This window comes from Liolophura sinensis, chromosome 5 (assembly GCF_032854445.1).
Source record: "Liolophura sinensis isolate JHLJ2023 chromosome 5, CUHK_Ljap_v2, whole genome shotgun sequence".
NCBI classification, from domain to species: domain Eukaryota; kingdom Metazoa; phylum Mollusca; class Polyplacophora; order Chitonida; family Chitonidae; genus Liolophura; species Liolophura sinensis.
In genome coordinates this window covers 10942180-10963485 of record NC_088299.1, presented here as the reverse complement: position 1 = coordinate 10963485, position 21306 = coordinate 10942180, and the positions used below count along the sequence as shown (strand labels likewise).

Below are 21306 nucleotides of genomic sequence, written 5' to 3'. Positions count from 1 at the left end.
ACAGGATTGTACTTTTGTACACCAGATGAGTTGTAACGTAGATCATTTCCAGGATGTAATATTACTTTATATTTATTTTACGAGTTTTAACAATATCTCCAAGCTTAAAGCCACAGCAAAAAACATGCAGAAACAGATCCTAATACCTTATAATCTCACTATCGCCTCAGGCTATGCCCGATTTCGTCCCACCATAATGCTGGCCGCCGTCACATAATTGAAATACCCTCGAGTATGGTGTAAAACATCAATAGAATGAGTAAATAAATGAATACAATAGTTTTAGGATTCATTATTTGTTCCTGAGACTTTGCGACACAGGATATAACGAAGGACTGTTGACTGTTGATTTCTAGTGAGCTCAGTTAGGCTATATATGCTAACGTATAAATGTATGTATGTACGTCTATAAGTAAACCTGGCTTAATTTAGAGCCCATCGTTAGTGAGTATAAAAAAAAAACGTACAAGCAACATTTTTCTCTTCATCAGCTAACAAACTGTTTACATCAATCTATTCATCTACGATGACTTAGCTCAGCATTAGCTTTTAGGCGTACTATAAATTCAGATTGTTTTGATCTTATAAATTAACTAGTGGTCTATATTTTAAACGGCAACTCGACAATCGGTGACTTTGTCAACAAACACACGTGGGCCGGAAGTGCGAAATGCGCTTGTGGGTCATGACGTCACTCTGCGTTCTTTCAACCCGTGATGAGAAGGGATCAGCTGAGAAAACAACACAAAAGTTGCTGATAAAACTGAAAACCTGAAAGGAGTTTGTGCACTGTTATGACCGGTTTTAACAGGACGTTCGTGTTATGCATAAGGTTATCAAAGTCAACTAGAGAATCTTTACGACGGACTCCTCATTCGAAGCGGACTGGTGACAGAAGCAAGGATGGCTTCTCGGGATGGCGAAGTGTCGAATGTTGTTGTTGACATAATTCAGCCTGGTCACTCACATGTTGCAAACACAAGCAACAGTGGCAGCCCCTCTCATCTAGGCTATCTCTCCGAGGATGAAAGCAGCTACGTCGACACCGACAACACCGCTGGGAACACGGATCGCACCCCACTGCTTCATTCGTCCCTAGCCTGGCGCCTGCCTCGGAGTCTAAGTGGTTATGGCTACACGAACTTTGAAGCGTGCGCCGGGCCGGACACTTCAGGTCGTAATCACCGCACCCTGGGGGGATTCATGGGTGTCTTCACTCCTGTGGCCCTCTCCATGTTCAGCACCATGCTGTTTTTGCGACCAGGTAAACTATGATGAAGAAACACATAAAAGCAGAGAACATCGCAGGCGTATGTAGATTACATATATGAGTACTGGTTAAGATAGACGTCTATCTTAATCCCAGCAATATTGATATATTATTATAATACCCACAATCTCTCAGGCTGATTGCTCTGTGCAGATGGAAAAAAACATTAACATTTTTCATTGTAAAAATGGATAATGAATAATAAAACACACAATCATGTCAGCGGCATTCCTCCATTGTGAGATTAGTAATTTATTAATGTGCTTATGAAAAATATATCCATGCATGGCAACATAGACTGCTGCTCTTTTAAGTAATAGGAAAGTTGATATGAGCAGTTGCTGCTGAATCCATCCCTTCCTCTCTGGCCTTATGTGGGAGGGTCTGTCAGCAACCTGTGGATGGTCGTTTCCTCCCACCACAGTGCTGACCACCATTGTATAAGTGAAATATCCTGGGGAGAGTACAACCTTGAGTACAGCACTAATCAAATAAATAAATAATAAATTTAACCGTGCGAGTTTTGGAATTAGTGGTCAAAAATATTTCAGTCTTTGTTGACATGTTGCTTTTTCATCAAGTGCATGATGGTGAATTCCAGGTACTAAATATTTACACTTACCTGTCATTTATGTAGTTAAAGGTCAAATGCACAGCTTTATCTTGGCTTGAAATGAGCACTATGGTGATTATATTCTTAATCTGTGTAACTTTGCGCAACAGAAAATTATTGTGTAGTTTTCTTTCTTTGAAATGCAGGCACTGACCATAACCAGTAAAATGATATATATAAACTTGTATTTTAATAATAATTAAAAAAAAAAGATTTGTGCCCTGTGCTTTGATTAACACTGTGAATGAAGATTTATCATTTTATAAGATGACTGATACTGTTAAGCCTAATCTTAATGTTAAGCTGTGAGTATGTTGCAGTTCTTCTAGCTTCCTTGGCTAACCTACTTTACATGTGCGTCCCTATATCTATAGAACAGCTCACAGTGGCGTGACAAGTTAGTGGACCCATGCTTGTTATTTGTCATAATGCTGTAGTCCACATGTGCTCTGAATGTAGAGTAAAATGCACAAGCACATTTCTACGCAGTAAAACCTCAGATAAATTTAAGGCTTGAAATATGCAGGAATGGATGTTAAGCCACATTGAGAGGCAGGTCAGGTCATTGAATCATGCTTTCGCTTGTTATTATATTTTCCCCTTGCTGATGTATGATATGTATGCTAACGATGCGGCAATTTTTTTTTTTCGAGAATCCTGGAAAAGAGCAATGTCTGACACAACAGTAAGTCATTTTGTATAGGACGTAACTTACAGATGTTCGTTCTAAGACAGATGTTTGGAATGTTTTGACAACAGTTTTTGTTAAGTCTCAAACTGCATGGATTTATTATTTAATTATGCAGAACAGTTTATTAGATTATTGAGAAATGAATTTGTGTATGTTGGGAGGTACTTTTTAAAGTTTAAGACCGAGGATACTGGATTAAACACGTAGATATATATGTACCTATATTAGCATATTTTCTTACTGGCATGTATACTTACAGTGGATGTAGTTTGTGCAATGACCCATGTGTAACCTTTAAACATGGTATTCCAGGCTAAATTATTTCAAGTTTTACATGTATTTATTTTTTCATTTTGAAGTAATTTTATTTTAAAGTTTGACAAAACTGATTCACCATCTAAAATATTAATTTGAAAACAAGGAATAGTTCATAAAGTTCTAAAAGTTTTTGTTAAAAATCAATACCTTGTGTATTTATAATTCTTTCATATATGAGTATTTCGGTCCCATTGACCGGTAATGTCCTTGACCTCTGTCACATGATGTCAGTCAAGGGTTGATAACTCTTCTGTTCAGTGTGGATTGAGTAGGGTCAGCAGGTCACATGACAGTGGTCTTCAGGTGTGAGGTGACCTAATAATAGGTCCAGTGAATATAACGACAAAAACAATAACCGTAGAAGTAGAGGGTAAATAACTTGATGCACATCCCACACTTGTTTATGAAATTTGTTCTCTTTTAAAGTAATATGTCTTTCTGTCAAAATCCTTAGTAGAGGATTCTGTTATCAAATTTGACGTATGTCATTGTCTGATAAACAACAGGGAAGAAAGCTGGAAAAGTTCATTGAACCCTTTTTTGAGGAGGCATTGTTATACAGATCATAGTATGCAGTGACTCACATTTAAAGGAAAAACGGACTGAAACTTTGTCGAAACTAAGAGGAGGAAAGGAAATTCTTTCTAATAATAAGCCTGTTAGTTCAGACAAACACTTGCTGTGTGAAATGCACAACATACAAGTAATGATGTACTGAATTAAAGCTCCAGTGGACACCTCCCTGCTCTGTACATAGTGCATTTTAGGGAGTGATGTTGTAAGGTGAATACTCTGCAAATGTAGCTAATTGCAAGCGTTCAAGTTAAATCTATATGTAGAGTATAATCAAGACAAACGTTCATGTACTTGCTCATACATACTGGTATCGTGCAAAAATGAGTGGAGTGGAAGTTGAGGCAGTTGAGTTTTGTTATCTAATGAGAGTTTTGTTGTTCTCCCAGATTTATGCTTTTTTTTGTTTGTTTTATTTATTTCTAAAGATTTATTTACTGTTGTTTATTGCCTTACTCAGTAATCAATTTCCTGCCATAGTCAGGCAAAAGTTAATGCGAGGAAGAGTATAAGCCTAGCAGAAGAGTACTCTTATTTTTGTATGGGATAAGTTTCCTGTTTTGGGATAACATGCTGGATATATTTTGACATTTCTTTCAGGTACATTTAACTAAACTTTCAAAATTACATGTAGATGTGTGTACTTCTTTGTTGTGCTTTGAGTAACTTGGTGTGTTATCGGTAAAGCCCTTGTCACATCAAGACTAACAACTAGTTTGGACAACCAGCATGTGAAAAACCATGGGTATATCATCATAAATCGTGGATTGGTCATAGGATAAGTGGTTGGGGATCTTGGATTGATCGTAGGATAAGTGGTTGGGGATCTTGGATTGATCGTAGTATAAGTGGTTGGGGATCTTGGATTGATCGTAGTATAAGTGGTTGGGGATCTTGGATTGATCGTAGTATAAGTGGTTGGGGATCTTGGATTGATCGTAGTATAAGTGGTTGGGGATCTTGGATTGATCGTAGGATAAGTGGTTGGGGATCTTGGATTGATCGTAGGATAAGTGGTTGGGGAGGATAAGTGGTTGGGGATCTTGGATTGATCGTAGGATAAGTGGTTGGGGATCTTGGATTGATCGTAGGATAAGTGGTTTGAGGATCTTGGATTGATCGTAGGATAAGTGGTTGGGGATCTTAAGGAATTTTGTATAGTCTCAGTATATTGCTAGTGATCGTGATGCAGCTGTTTCGTACACAAAAAACTGCGACCTACATAAATTCCAGCTGATCCTAATCACTCAGGCTTTGTCGTATGACATACGTACAAGCAGTGAGAACAATCTTAATGTATTATACACACATTATACACACAGTGTGCCTTTGATTTCATGCAGACATGTGAAAAACACAGGTAAATCCCACAAGAGTAGATGTGTCAGTTTAGGTGTGACTTTGTGCAGACCATTTCTTGAGTTTCAGTCGGACTAAAATTGGCCACGATTGAACATGATCAAAAGATTGTGACGAATTGCTGAGGTTGTAGGTTATCGTAGCTCTGGAACTACGATAGTTGTTCTAAAGTGTATTAACCAGGCTTAAATCTTAATACCATTCTTATTTTAATGCAGACTAAATGGCGCTTACTGATCTGAATACTGGGCTTAAGTTCTAATGCACTTTTCAGCAACTGGACCCTGGTCTGAGTGGGGCTTTAATTAAATCATATCACTTGTTGGATTTTGACATTGAAATTTGTTTTGCCAGGTTGACACTAAGTTGTATTGATAGGATGATGCTTTATCCTGTAGTGTTACCTATGTCTGACTAATATCGGCCGTATTTTATTTTGTCAGGGTTCGTCGTGGGTCAGTCTGGAATTTTAGAGACGACCGCTCTCTACCTGCTGGCCTATCTTATCTTGGTTCTTACTGTCCTGTCAATCTGTGCTATCTCCACCAATGGGGCAGTGGAAGGAGGCGGAGCCTATTGTATCCTTGTTTATATATAGCACAGTTTCTAAAAGGAAGCATCAGTTGTAGGTCTGATGTAAACTTAACTTCCTGGGAATGTCAGCTTTGTAATAGTCTGCTTTGACACTTCAGATTGAATTCCATACTGATCTGAGATTAACAATACAAAATAATTTACTTAGATAAAATAAAAAGGAAATTCTAGGGGACATTATGCGTACATTATGCAGTTATATAATATAAGTGTATGATACATGGTAAATTATGTGTAATTATATATATATATATATATATTTCTCTCCGGCCGTATGTGGAAATGTTGTCAGCATCCTGCAGATGGTTGTGGGTTTCCCCCAAGGCCCTGCCCCATTTCCTCCCACCATAATGCTGACCACCGTCATATAAGTGAAATATTCTTGAGTATGGCGTAAAACACCAATCAAATAAATAAATAAATAAATACATAAGTGTTTTCTAAAGTATATTATTTATCTGTCTATTTGTTACTTCAGATTGAGTTGCACATTGGTCTGATGTTATCAATACAGAGCAATCAGCTGAGATAAAAGAAAAAGGATATTCTAAAGGACATTGTGATTATATGGAAATATTGCATTGATCGAAAAAAAAAGTGAAAGAGAGAAAGATGTATTTTTCCAAGTGACATAGCAAAAAAAGGAAGCAATAACACACTTTCATCATTACTTGGAGGTCTAAATGCATGAACATGTAGATTCCCCTGTTCTCACCGTTAGGTCTTGGAAACAAAAAGCAGTTAGTGGGGCTGGGGTGGGGGGAGGGGGGTGGGGGGTGGGGGCAACCATTTAAAACTACGCTTAATGACCTAAAATTTCACCCTCATGAAGTGCATTTTTAGAGGCAAATAAATATCATAAAATGTTATTTTTGTGGCTGATGTTTACACTTTTCCAGTAGGATGTCATCCTACCTTATAAGCAAGTGTTAAATCTAAAATCAATAGGGCTCTCGGAGTCTGGAGAAAATTAGCATGTTTTTCATGGACGGAATTTTAAGTCATTTAGGGTATTTCATCAAGTCTCTCATGCAAGTCTGTGTTACATGTGGGAAAGTTTTGTCAGTTACTTGCCAAATGTCTGTGGTTTGCACCAGGATTTTCCTCCACCCATAACACTGAATTCTATTGTAGCTGTACATGTACAAGTCCTAAGTGAAATATACCTGAGTGTTTCCATTAAACAACAATCAAATACCTTAATTCCTCAACTTTTTTGCATATAAAAGATTGACTTTCAGTGCAGTTTATTGACATATTTAATTTGATTTTGGAGCAAAACTACATTAAAGCCCAGTTTCAGGGCTTCACAAAAAGTAGGCCTATAATTTATATAAAAAATTAAATAAATTCAGTCAGTACAGAATATTGCATTCAGAATATGCTTGAATAAACTTCTTGCAACATACATGAAAAGTTTGAAGTAATTACAGTACGTACAAAACAAACCGGTCTTCATAGACTGCCATAAGAGTTACCTCCCTTAACATGCTCTCAGACATGATTAGCCGTGCCCTGGGACCTGAATTTGGGGGAAGCATAGGCTTTCTCTTCTTCATTGCCAATGTCTTCTCCTGTGCTCTCTACATCAGTGGGTTTGTGGAGGGCGTGATGGAAAACTTTGGGCCAAGTGGTAAGTATATGTATAAACCTATCCCGTTCTGTTAGGTCTACATTTTGGGACAGTTATTGTATCTTCATAGCCATATAGTACATTTAATTGTTAAATTTCTGTTTTAAGATTTAATGGATTTATGACACATAGCTGTGAATTGATGGTTCGCCTGTACTTAAAGGTTCAAAATTTTAACGAATAATGCGAACGTTGGAACATTTGTGCATGGGGAAACTTTTGACTTTATTATTAAATCTTGTGCGTGGGAAGGAGCCTGGTTCCCACCATAATGCTGGTCACCATCGTATAAATGAAATAGTTTTCATTACTAGTAAATCGTAAAACACCAATCAAATAAATAAATAAATAAATGTTAAATAATAGATTAATTAAGTAAATAATCTTTGCACAGGTGAAGCGCCATTCCTTCCTGGGGGCACTCGTTGGTGGGATTATCTCTACGCCAGCATCATCGGCCTGGTCTGCCTTATTGTCTGTGTTATTGGAGGAGCCATGTTTGCCAGGACACTTGTCTTCATCCTACTGGTGGGTATAAACATTTTACTTCTCCGTTTGTCTTAATATAAGGGCATGCTAATCTGTGATCGTCATGGCAACCATAAAGGTGTGGAATATATGATCATTGTGCTCAATCTAAGGATGAAATCAAGAGAAAGGAGATCAAACCCGGGTCGGGTCATACCAACCCGGGTTTAAATAATGGTACTTGTTGTTGCCTCACTTGGCACTCAGAACTGAAAGGTTAGAGAAAGGAAACAGGACTGGTTGGCCTGGTGTCAGTATGATGTGATTGGGTGGGGTGTCATGTCTGGTGGTTTTGACATGATACTTCTGTGGCAGCAGCACTTTGGTGCCATAGACTCTCCCTGCCACAAGAAGACACAATATGTGTTGATTTTGTTGTCTGTTTCATTTCAGGTTGTGGTGATATGTGTTATTGGCGTGATTGTCAGCTTCTTTGCCCAGAAAAAGAACTTGCCCATAGACATACCTGGAAACAACCCAGTGGTCTATCCAAACGGCACGGAAGACACCAAAACTGGACTATACACAGGCCTGAATAGCACAACCTTCTCTGACAACTTGTTGCGTAAGTTTTGCTGCTGGAGAATATGTACAACTACCCTAGTCGATGATCAATGACAGATTCAAGCGGAGGCACGCATCAAACGAACAAGCCACATGCCTCCTACACATGTCTCTTGCCCCACCTTGATCACCTATAAAAACACCTAAATGCTTGAAAAATCAGTATAGCATCACCATTTAAGCCTGTAGATAAATATGCTTGACTAGAAAACACCCTTTCTGAGTAATTGTTAACTCTGAGAAGAGTCGTTGGGTAGTAACACATGTTGTTCAGTCGTCATTGTTGTTCAGTCGTCCTCGTTGTTGTTGTTCATTCACGATGTAGTCGTCGTGCAACGATGTGTTCTCGTAGGGCTGTGTTGATCATGCCCTCTAACTTTCCTGTGTATAGTCTGTTAAAGGAGAATTTATATTCACAGGGAATTTCCAGTCCCTCTTTCTCGGTGTTGGATCACATTTTCTTTGTCGAGGTTAAGTTTGGAGTCAGTAGTCCCTCCCAAAAAAAAAACAACCCGGCAATACAGGAAAATTCTTTGGGCATGTGACTCATGTTTGTCCACCCGTTACTCATCGGCCGCGATGACATATGAGTCCCATGTGCTACCAATACCCTGGAGAATTTTCAGTTGTTCATTCTCGCATGGATTCTGCATGGCCCTGTAAACGTGGCATCCACATACAGCAGAGGAAAGCTTGAAAACAGGCATGTTGTTGAAGATTAGATTATGGCAATATTTATGTGGCATCTGTACATATATATATACACAGTTTGATATCAAGTAAACATGAATCGGCTATTCTCTTCCAAATCCATAACTTCTGTCATGCCATCACGCTGATCAGTAATTAATGCTTAATTAAGTCAAGTAGGTTGCCCTCGTCCTGTGTACGTAGATGTAATTGGCAAATGCGGTAAAAAATTATAATGCAGAACTGTATATAGGCCTATATTTTGTCCGAATAAGCACAGCTTTATGTGTTTTTTTTTAGCTTGATGTACAAAAAATATAACATTATGAAGTAAACCGCCTGAATGAAAGAGAGTTGAATCCTTAAAAGTAACTCATGGAGCCGGTTTGTCAAAAAGTGTATTGTTTTTTAATACCGGTGGACTACTCAGTCATATTTCATTCTTAAGAATTATTTTATTTATTTCATTGGTATTTTATTCTGTACTCAAGAATATTACACTTATATGACGGCAGTCAGCATTATGGTGGTAGGAAACTGGGTCAAATTCAGGTCAGTTTTACTGAATAAAGACGTAAATATAAACGAACACCAGGAGACCTTTTCACGTACCACTTGGAACTCTTTGATAAAGAATAATTTCGCCCTGACTTATCACCTTTAGTGAGAACATTGATTATCTCTGCAGGTCTTCAAATATGAAGCTCCATGCAGAATTGAGCTAATTTTCTAGTCACACAACTTGAAATCATTGCATTTGGCACAGGTTGCATGATTCCGTTCTCCTTGTAGGCCTGTTCACCTATTCCTAATTGTACGTAAAATTCAAGATAGGCATATAGGCGTAGTGGTGTTTTCTTCACTTATAGATTTTAGGCCTAGCTATATTACAACACAGACAGGGATATATTTTTATATAGCTACACAAACAAGATTTGCCTTGGGTGTTTAATTGAAATTATCCCAGTTCGGCAGGCTGTGTCAATTAATCCCCGTTACTTGGAAATGTTGACCTTAGCGAGTGCCTTACCTGGAGTCTACTTATTTATGAACACAAAAATTAAGACAGTACAATACACATATATGTATCTAAATGAAATACTAACTGGTTTATCAGCATGCATAAATAGGCTTACGTCATGTATTTCCCCCCAACACTTTCTGTTTACATGTTTGCATTTTCACGTAGTTGGACAACCCCTTTTGGAGCCTTAACTAATAAAATCCCTGGTATAGTCTCTGCACTTCATGCAAGACTGAAGGGCATCCCCACGTGTTAAGGTGGTGTTAAACTTGTAACAGTGACACCACCATACCACAAGCTTTACATGCGCCCAAGACAACTGATGATACATTAGAAAGGAAGAGAATAATATGTATAAGCAAGCAATTCTTCATTCATTTGCACCTGGTGTCTCAAGGCAGTAAGTAAATTGAACGACGAACATACCACACAGGTACCAGTACGTACATAAACCCATATATATTTCGTAGGCTAACGTATACAAACTAATGTAGAATACAACTATAGTTTGTCCGGAGCGTGTATTTCTGTCGACTGATGACGTGGCTTTGATCCAAGAGGGTGCGTGGTCACCTGCAGAGACTCTCGAAACTGATGCCGCATGCCTGCTATGATCAAGCCCACCACTTGGCGGGGATCACGTGACCCTAACTGTTTTCATTTTGGTCGAAAACTGTCAGCGATTACGGTACTATACAAAAACCTTTGAATTTCACTTGTGTGTGGCATTGTTATCTATTTATCTCAAACACACTGCACCACATAGCTACATATGGGATTGATTATAAGACTGGGGATATATGATGAAGTTTGTGTTTTACTTTGATTGGGATATGGGATTGACTACATTGTATAAGACTAGGGATATACTTTCAGCTGCTTTCAGCTGGATATGAGGTTGATTTTAAGACGGGATAAACATGAAGTTGGTGTTCTTATTTCATCTGGATATGAGATTGATTTATAAAATTGGGGACATATGATAAAGTTTGTGTTCAACTCTCATTAGGATGTGAAACTGCCTATAAGACTGGGGATATAATGAAGTTTGTGTTCTACTTTCAGCTGGATATGAGATTGACTATAAGACTGGGGATATGATGAAGTTTGTGTTCTACTTTCAGCTGGATATGAAATTGACTATAAGACTGGGGATATGATGAAGTTTGTGTTCTACTTTCAGCTGGATATGAGATTGACCTTAAGGCTGGGGATATGATGAAGTTTGTGTTCTACTTCCAGCTGGATATGAGGTTGACTATAAGACTGGGGATATGATGAAGTTTGTGTTCTACTTTCAGCTGGATATGAGATTGACTATAAGACTGAGAATATGATAAAGTTTATGTTCTACTTTCAGCTGGATATGAGATTGACTATAAGACTGGGGATATGATGAAGTTTGTGTTCTACTTCCAGCTGGATATGAGATTGACCTTAAGGCTGGGGATATGATGAAGTTTGTGTTCTACTTCCAGCTGGATATGAGATTGACTATAAGACTGGGGATATGATGAAGTTTGTGTTCTACTTTCAGCTGGATATGAGATTGACTATAAGACTGAGAATATGATAAAGTTTGTGTTCTACTTCCAGCTGGATATGAGATTGACTATAAGACTGGGGATATGATGAAGTTTGTGTTCTACTTCCAGCTGGATATGAGATTGACTATAAGACTGGGGATATGATGAAGTTTGTGTTCTACTTCCAGCTGGATATGAGATTGACTATAAGACTGAGAATATGATGAAGTTTGTGTTCTACTTTCAGCTGGATATGAGATTGACCTTAAGGCTGGGGATATGATGAAGTTTGTGTTCTACTTCCAGCTGGATATGAGATTGACTATAAGACTGGGGATATGATGAAGTTTGTGTTCTACTTTCAGCTGGATATGAGATTGACTATAAGACTGAGAATATGATAAAGTTTGTGTTCTACTTCCAGCTGGATACGAGATTGACCTTAAGGCTGGGGATATGATGAAGTTTGTGTTCTATTTTCAGCTAGATATGAGATTGACTATAAGACTGGGGATATGATGAAGTTTGTGTTCTATTTTCAGCTGGATATGAGATTGACTATAAGACTGAGAATATGATAAAGTTTGTGTTCTACTTTCAGCTGGATATGAGATTGACCTTAAGGCTGGGGATATGATGAAGTTTGTGTTCTACTTTCAGCTGGATGTGAGATTGACTATAAGACTGGGGATATGATGATGTTTGTGTTCTACTTTCAGCTGGATATGAGATTGACTATAAGACTAGGGATATAATGAAGTTTGTGTTCTACTTCCAGCTGGATATGAGATTGACTATAAGACTGGGGATATGATGAAGTTTGTGTTCTACTTTCAGCTGGATATGAGATTGACTATAAGACTGGGGATATGATGAAGTTTGTGTTCTACTTCCAGCTGGATACGAGATTGACCTTAAGACTGGGGATATGATGAAGTTTGTGTTCTACTTCCAGCTGGATATGAGATTGACCTTAAGGCTGGGGATATGATGAAGTTTGTGTTCTACTTCCAGCTGGATATGAGGTTGACTATAAGACTGGGGATATGATGAAGTTTGTGTTCTACTTTCAGCTGGATATGAGGTTGACTATAAGACTGGGGATATGATGAAGTTTGTGTTCTACTTTCAGCTGGATATGAGATTGACTATAAGACTGGGGATATGATGAAGTTTGTGTTCTACTTTCAGCTGGATATGAGATTGACTATAAGACTGGGGATATGATGAAGTTTGTGTTCTACTTTCAGCTGGATATGAGATTGACTATAAGACTGAGAATATGATAAAGTTTGTGTTCTACTTCCAGCTGGATATGAGATTGACTATAAGACTGAGAATATGATAAAGTTTGTGTTCTACTTTCAGCTGGATATGAGATTGACTATAAGACTGAGAATATGATAAAGTTTGTGTTCTACTTTCAGCTGGATATGAGATTGACTATAAGACTGAGAATATGATAAAGTTTGTGTTCTACTTTCAGCTGGATATGAGATTGACTATAAGACTGGGGATATGATGAAGTTTGTGTTCTACTTTCAGCTGGATATGAGATTGACTATAAGACTGAGAATATGATAAAGATTGTGTTCTACTTCCAGCTGGATATGAGATTGACCTTAAGGCTGGGGATATGATGAAGTTTGTGTTCTACTTTCAGCTGGATACGAGATTGACTATAAGACTGGGAATATGATGAACTTTGCCTCAGTGTTTGCCATCTTGTTCAGCAGTGTGACTGGTATCATGAATGGGGCCAATATGTCAGGTACGTCTAAAACATAAAGAATTGCCCCGGGCCTCTGGACCTTGACTTCTGCAGCCACACCAAAAGCACGAATCCCTGCTATGGCCGCATTCTACATTGTAGATGGCCAGTGTCAGCCACCATAATCAATGACATGTTCCAGACTGTCTGTTCAAAAGAAGAAAGACGTGTGTGGTTGAGGTGAAGTGAGCCTCACTGGCTAATTCTGCTGGGTGCTTAAGCATTCTTCTTGAGATCATTGACTTTATTGGGCCCCCATACCCTGGATCAAGGAGCAATCTTACACTTAAGTCAAAGTTTCAGATCAGTTTAAAATTCTTATTTCTGAAGCAACAAGGTAAAATGATGAAGGTAAAAATATTGCTTGATAACTTAAATTCTGGGTAAGTTATTGTAGAACAAATTTCTGCTAAAATAATGGAAAGGAACACACCAATTTTAATGATTGAAATTTTGACTTCAGTTCAAGATCGTTCCATAATCCTGGGGGCCTGGTTTCCTCCACCCTTAAACCTTACCACAATCACATGACATGACCTGCATGTTAGTGAAATATTTTTGCGGACGCTATTAAATCCCAGCCAAGTAAATATATGAATTAAAACACATGTACAATATTATTAAATTGTTAATAAAATTAATATAAAATATGAAAAAAGTTAATAACTTAAATCAGCCATTGTCGCTATCAAATTAATAATTGTTGTAAATGCTGTTCATTGGCAGGGGAGCTAAAAGAGCCTGGACGCTCCATCCCTAGGGGCACTCTGTCGGCGGCAGCTTTCACCTTTGTTACCTATCTCCTGCTCTCCTTCCTCATTGCAGCCACATGTGATAGGTATGTCTTCAGTTATGGCTTCTTGTCCAGATTGTCAAAAAGTTTCAAACAGACTTTCAGGGCTAATTTTCGATATCTCTTATATCTACCTATTCTTGGAACTTTCAGGTGGTATTACATGAAGTTTGTTTTAAAAGTACTTGCCTTACACTTCTGTGCCTTGTAAACATTGACTCCATTCTGGTTTTGGAAATGAGTGGTTTGGATCAAAATGGAAAAGCTTGTGGTATCATCAATGTCCGACACTGTCACTTTGGTCCTTTATTAAGTCTGCTAGGAAATAAAATGCATTTATTCTCAGTAAATTTGGACAACGTACCTCATAATTTTTTTTTTTTTTTTACTTCTAGCCATTGCAGTAAACCATGTCGGGTTTAGAGCTGTTATGGTGGTAGTAGGCTCATTAGGAATTCTTATGGGACCATGAGATGCACCGTATTCAAGAAACGGGAAACATGATGTCACATTAGTTGTACCCCACATACATAAGGTTAAACATCCAACCAGGGTTCTGGTCATGTAAACACAGACTTGTCCTCTGAATACAGAAATAACTCACACCTAATATGATGAGATTGATAATGTGGCGGCGCGCGTGCTTGTCTCAATGTCTCGGTCTAGCAGAGTCTAAAAAGTTTTGCATTTTAAACTTCCTGCAGGATGCTTTATCAGTGCATATATACATTTGGTGAAGTGTTTTCTTTTAACTTTATCGATGTTAACTTCATGTGTACGCGCATGTTTGCGATTGTGTTCGACCTGTTTTTTTATTTACAGGTATCTCCTCTACAACAACTACCTGTTCTTACAGCAGATCAACCTCTGGCCTCCATTTGTCATTGTTGGAATCTTTGCGGCCACTCTCTCGGCGGCTTTAGGGAATCTCATTGGAGCATCTCGGATTTTGGAGGCCTTGGGAAATGACCACTTGTTCTGTGAGCCCAGTTGTAATATGTTAAATACATGTACTTGTACTGGTAGATAACAGCTATAAAATATGGTTTTCTAAAACACAATTTTCTGCTCCACACATGCATAATACTTAAATTTATGATTCTATCCATACTCAGTTTTCAGCTTCATCTAATTTCCTTTTTGTGTGATTGCCATCATTCAGGGGTGATTTTGCGACCAGCCACTATTACCACGAAGGGAGGAAACCCATATGTAGCAGTGCTTATATCCTGGGTTTTGGTGCAGGTAAACATGCAATTCTTTGGTCTGTTAGTAGAAAAAGAAATGACTGGTGTTCAAGAAAACCAATTAAAATCTCCTGAATTATTTATTTTGTTATGTTTTACTGTATGTAGATATAGTATTAAAAAAAAAAAGCCTAAAACACAGGGTTCATTTTTGGTGTAAAGAATGGAGAGTGAAAACAAATTATTTATCTCCTACTTTGTTGTGCGTGGCCTGAAAACTTTAGTTTTTTTTTCTTTCTTTAGTCTTCGTACAACACTTGATTTACTCTGGGTCTGGAGATGTTTCAGGTTTCCAGCAAGTTTTGCAGTGGGCACACACTTCATCTGATATACCCACCCTAACAGTTTTCTACTGATTGGTCAGCCTATTGCCATCACTCCCCTGGTGTCCTTGTCTTTTTTGCTGTTGTACCGTGTTATTTGTATCATGACCTTTGATTGGTTGATTTCAGTTGGTATTGCTGATTGGTCAGCTGAATGCCATCGCTCCCCTGGTGTCCGTGTTTTTCTTGCTGTCTTACTTTTCCACCAATCTGGCATGTTTGGCTCTAGAGGCCGCCTCAGCACCCAACTTCAGGTCAGTTTTATTCTCTTCCAACATTAATGCACATGTCAAGTAACCCTGTTTTATCATTGCTCTAGATTCAGCAGAGGGAGGAATATATTCCCTAAATGACCTAAAATTTCACCCACAAAAGTGGAATTTTAAAGGCAGATAGATGTCTCAAAATATTATTTTTGGTGCCGTAACTTTTCCAGCAGAATATCATGGCATGTTACAGCAAGAAAACCTCAAAACACCTGTCTAAAATCAATACATCTCTCAGAGTCAGGAAATATGGGCAAGTTAGTCATGGACAATTGTTTTATATTCCTTAAACTATAAACACACATTAACCATTTGTTCAGACTTAGCACAGCATAAAATGAGCTACTGTTGTCCTGAGTTACTGTATTACAGAGTGATGTCCCCTTGATGGGAGATTTTCCTATCACATAGGGAGATCACCCTGTTTCTTAAGAAGAATCTTATATTTGCATATACCTTAAATGACATGACGTTTCGACCATCCCTAAGTTGCGCCTTTTGTCTGACTCTGATAGTTCACTCAGGGCAATTGTAACTTTCAGCACCAAGAGTAAATTTTTGTGACATTTATTTGTCTCTAAAAATGCACTTTTGGGGGTTAAATTTTACTGTTTACCATACATGATGTAGAGGATATTGCACAGTGAAGGTTGAATACCATGAATATTGTCCGAGTGAGAGGTGGAAATGATAACCCATGAGATGCGAATGATTTTTTTCATACGCACTGCAATTTCGTTCGTGTCACAAAACCTTTTTACAGTTTTAAACGCTGTTTATAAGTAATTATACATTCTACAAAGGTGCTTAATGCTTATGCAATATAGGTATTTACGTAAATTAAGCACTTGAAGAATTTCTACCTCTTCTTTTTGGCAAACTATATATTGCACGGAAGTGCATGATCTTGTGATGCGGTTCACGAAGAATTCACGTCCCTGGGTCAAAGTCTCCAGCAGTGTAATAGCAAAATGTAATAACAAAAGTGATATCTAATTAGTGAAGATATCCTTTTCATCAGTGAAGGAAATACTGGTATGTAAATAATAAAACTGTTTACCTCTGTTCACAGGCCTACTTTCAAGTACTTCACCTGGTACACTTGCGCTATAGGTATGATCGGCTGTATCGTCATGTGTTTCCTCATCTCTGCCATCTACACCTCCATCGCCATCATCTTCATGCTCGTGCTCATCATCGTGCTGCACTTCCAGTCCTTACCCACCTCCTGGGGCTCTATCAGTCAGGCTCTCATCTTCCATCAGGTGCGTAAATACCTTCTGATGCTGGACAGCCGCAAAGAGCATGTCAAGTATTGGCGACCACAGGTCCTTCTCATGGTGTCCAACCCACGTCAGAGCTGCGGAGTCATCGACTTCATCAATGACATCAAGAAGGGCGGGCTGTATGTGCTCGGGCATGTCAAGATAGGAGATTTACAGCAGAGTGGCCGTGACCCCGTTCTGGAAGAGTATCCTCATTGGCTTAGCCTGGTGGACCATCTGAAGATCAAGGCTTTCGTGGAAATTACCCTGGCTAAGAACGTTGTGGAAGGCATGCACCATCTTGTCCGTATCGCGGGCCTCGGCGGTATGAAGCCCAACACCATTTGCCTCGGCTTCTATGACAATTTAGAGCCAAAGGATACCTTTGGTAAAGCGCAAAAAAAGAAGCGGGTGTTTTTTGGGTCAGTTGAGGATGGACGGCAGAAAGATCTAGAAGATGCTTTCCCAGAGATTAGACATATCAGCGATCAGAAGCTGGTGAACAGAACGGAGTATGTGCAGTTAATAGTGGATGCGCTGAAAATGCAGAAAAACGTACTCCTTTTGCGACACTTTGACAAACTGGACAAGAAGATGCTGAAGACGTCAAACGGCAAGTTGTATATCGACGTCTGGCCCGTGAACGTGTTTCGTCCGGAGACGGCCAGCTATTTCGACAACACATGCCTGTTCATGCTCCAGTTGGCCTGTATTCTGAACATGGTTAAGGAGTGGCGCGAGAGGACCTGCCTGAGGGTGTATCTCTGTGTGGACGCCACCAACGACGACACGCTAAAGAAAGAGAAACGTCTAGATCAGTTCCTGCGTCAGCTCCGTATCCTGGCCCAGATAAAACTCGTCATGTGGGACACTGTGGTCCAGAAGCTGAATGCCTCAGACACCGAGGCTGATCGTAATGAGGAAACCCCACGTCCCGGTACTGTCCTCATGACCGACTTTGAGAACGTCCCAGATGACTACAGTCGAGAAATGAACAGTCTGATCATGTCCAATTCTGTCCAGACAGCGGTCACATTCCTTTACCTGCCACGCCCTCCGAGTTCTCAGGGTAACTACTCAACGTACCTGGAGCAGCTGACAACATTGTCAGAGAATTTACCCCCAACTGTGTTTGTGCATGGGCTACATCCAGTCACCTCAACCACATTGTGATCATCTCTTCTTTTAGAGGACTGTTGTGTGACTTCAGAAAACATGTCGCGCAATATCCCAGTCAGTCTAGCAATGTGTTATCAGTCTTTCAGTGTTTATAAGTGTTTACACTTTATAGCTTTACCTCACAGCAAATGTATTAGGAGGTATCATTGTTTGCAACACATTACCCATCTTTCCTACAGTGTATTTTGTTTTGTTGTTGTGAATGTTTTCATTGAGATATGCTATTAAAGTTTGTATATTGCATATAAACATATATTACACTAAATACAGCTGGGTGATTATAGCTGTAAAATACGCTGTGTGTGTCCATTTAGGATGTATCCCATGTAATACAGACAAGCAATTACAGCTGTAAAACAAATTTTATGTGTCCATCTAGGCTGTAAACCAGCCTTCCGCTTGCACATGTTTGTAACTTTCATGCAATACAGCTGAGTGATTACAGCTGTACTCCATACTGTTCATCTATGCTGTATCCCAGTGTGCTGTTAGCACGTTTGTAACTTTCATTTTCATGCAACGCAGCTACGTGATCACAGCTGTAAAGTTGACTCCAGTGTGCTGTAAGCATATGTTTGTAACTTTCGCTTTCAGTTTCATGCAATGCAGCTGAGTGATTACAGCTGTAAAATAGACTTCATACTGTTCATCTGTGCTGTATGCCAGTGTGCCGTTGGCACATATTTGTAACTTTCACTTTCATTAAATGCAGCTGAGTGATTACAGCTGTAAAATAGACCCAATACTGTTCATCTAGGCTGTATGCCAGTGTGATGTTTGCACATGTTTGTAACTTTCACTTTAAGTTTCAAACAACGCAGCTAAGTGATTTAAGCTGTAAAATAAACTCCACAGGTTATTCATGTATGCTGTGTGCTACCCTCACATGTTTGTAGATGTCAATTTCATTTTCAGGCGACACAGCTGAGTGATTGCAGCTGTAAAATAGACTTGTAGTGTTCATCTGTGCTGTTTGCACATGTTTGTCTTTAGTTTTCCCTTTCATGTACTAGAGCTGAGAGCTCTATTTTTGCATGTCCATCTTTCACTTTCATATGATAAAACTGATTAACTACAGACGTAGTTTTACATTCATCGATAGCTCTCATCCTTAACAGCTGGTAGCAGCAGATAAAAGACTTACAGTTCACAATTTACTGATTACTCTGGCCAAATTTGACATTGGATTAGAATGTTATGTGTTTATTCCATTGAACGTTTTATATATCTTCCTTGCTTTATCACATCTTTAAGCCTTGATTTGTGGGACTCAGAGGTCACTAAGCATAGGTTATATCTAAAGATTATGACAGAGAGATCTGTCAATCACTAAGGCTTTGATTCATTTTGCTGAATTCCATCATTCCTCAGAACATTTCTAAGACTTGCTGTGCACCCAGAAATTTGCTGGCCTCTATCGCAAAGGATAGAAGAGGTCAGAGGTCAAGGAGGCCAGTAGGAGCCCCTGTGATACAATACATGAATAAAAATACTTATGTGAACATCTCAAATAGAAGGTTGTATAGTGAGGAGTTCTGTAATCAACAGAATCACTTTCTAACTGTTGGATCTTATGAACTCCATGTTATGTACTGTAATTCTTCAATCTTTTTAGAAATTTGCAAAGTGTTTGTTCAAGTATATTCTGAAGGCATTGTTTTGTGTTTACTAATAAAAGTATACTTTTTGTTAGGCCCTGAAATTGGCCAATCCAATTTTTTTTTTCTAAAATCAAATTACAAAGGTGCATAAATTGCACTGCAAGTTACTCTTTCATGTGCGAAAAGATTGAGGAAGTGGGGTAATTACATAAATCTGTGTTCAGAATATATATATATATATATATATATATATAGTGGTAATATATGAGAATATTCCTATATTCAATAATTATGATCTCCTTTGTAAATAAACCTTTATTTTATGTATATTTGAATAGAGTTATTAGCCCCCTATCGGTACTTCTATACACACTGAAGGTTTGAACCCAGTCTGTCTGTCCGTCAGTCTGCAACAAAACAGTTTTCTACACTTGCTTTGAATCCTATTCATCTTATTGTACTGAAACTTGGTGAACGGCTTCAAATTGACAAGTTACAGGTCACTGTCAAGGTTCCTCTAGTTTCATACTTTTTTGCACAAAATCATGGTCATTTTTGGATATTGACAGTTTTTTAAACTTCTTTTTTTGCAAAACGGTGAATTTGTCCGAATTAAACTTAGTACATGGCTTCAGAGTAATGGACATTTTTGTTCTGAAATGGACTTTGACTTTTTCAAGAGCACAATCCAGTAGGGGGCAAGTATTGCAAAAGCATAATGTTTGTTTAGTCACATGGCTAATAGTAAACATGTAGATACATTACAGTAGATACAGTGATAAGGCTTTAGCAAAGATCTGTGTTTAGTATTTTTACGTGTGATTGGTGTTATCATCCACAAAAATATAATGTACAGTAAATTATTTACAGGATCTTTATGATTATTTGAGAATTTCAAGTATTACAGTAAATAAAATATCAAAACATGTTAGAAAATTCACTGTTTTTGATTTATATAGAAATTTTATGAATACTCATTGTACATATGTATTTAGTTAATCTTCAATTTGCTATAACTTCTGTTATGGATATTTGTGTTCAGATTTTTGGGAAATGTACATGATGATACATATATAACTGATGGTTGATTATGAATATAATATATGAATATCATGTAGTTGCCTTTTCTAAGTTGATTTTTGTTTTGTTTTAGCATGCAGGTGTAAATTCATTTTTGTTTTGTTTTGACTAAGGCATGGAAGGTGAGGGTACTCAGGAAGATTGCATTCCTGGAAGGATTTTTTTGGAGAACTATTTGTAGTATTTTTTATACAATTTGGCTGTAAAAAGAAACGGTTTTGAAAGAGAAAAGAATTATGCGAATGAAAGTTGTTTCATTCTAAATGTTGTAATGTGCACTCTACATGTGATAATGATGTATACATATACTATTAAAGTTCATAAAATTGGGTGCTTACATGCTTTATGTGAAGTTTCCATTACTGTGGCGCTAAGCCTGTAAAATTATGTTCATGTTT

General features: G+C 38.2%; 1 protein-coding gene across 2 annotated transcripts; it reads left to right on the top strand.

Annotated features, from left to right (window-relative positions):
- The first annotated feature begins 725 nt into the window (after positions 1 to 725).
- On the top strand, positions 726 to 20025 carry LOC135465550 (solute carrier family 12 member 9-like). Of its 2 annotated transcripts, none has more exons than XM_064742790.1 (11): positions 726 to 1264; positions 5268 to 5402; positions 6917 to 7051; positions 7446 to 7579; positions 7973 to 8144; positions 13047 to 13154; positions 13881 to 13992; positions 14770 to 14927; positions 15110 to 15192; positions 15647 to 15771; positions 16856 to 20025. In XM_064742790.1, exons 1-11 carry the CDS (start codon positions 904 to 906, stop codon positions 18219 to 18221), a joined length of 2889 nt encoding a protein of 962 aa, XP_064598860.1. In that variant the 5' UTR covers positions 726 to 903; the 3' UTR covers positions 18222 to 20025. The 2 variants fall into 2 exon arrangements, with proteins under 2 accessions (XP_064598860.1, XP_064598859.1); XM_064742789.1 differs by lacking the exon at positions 726 to 1264 and adding an exon at positions 2284 to 2568.
- Positions 20026 to 21306: the final 1281 nt, after the last annotated feature.

Excerpts from the sequence above, each read along its gene's own strand:
- LOC135465550 (XM_064742790.1), top strand. The coding sequence starts at position 904 with ATGGCTTCTCGGGATGGCGAAGTGTCGAATGTTGTTGTTGACATAATT. Across the intron at positions 5,403-6,916 it reads GGAAGGAGGCGGAGCCTATT|ACATGATTAGCCGTGCCCTG; the intron begins GTATCCTTGTTT and ends ACATGCTCTCAG. Across the intron at positions 15,772-16,855 it reads GCCTCAGCACCCAACTTCAG|GCCTACTTTCAAGTACTTCA; the intron begins GTCAGTTTTATT and ends CTCTGTTCACAG.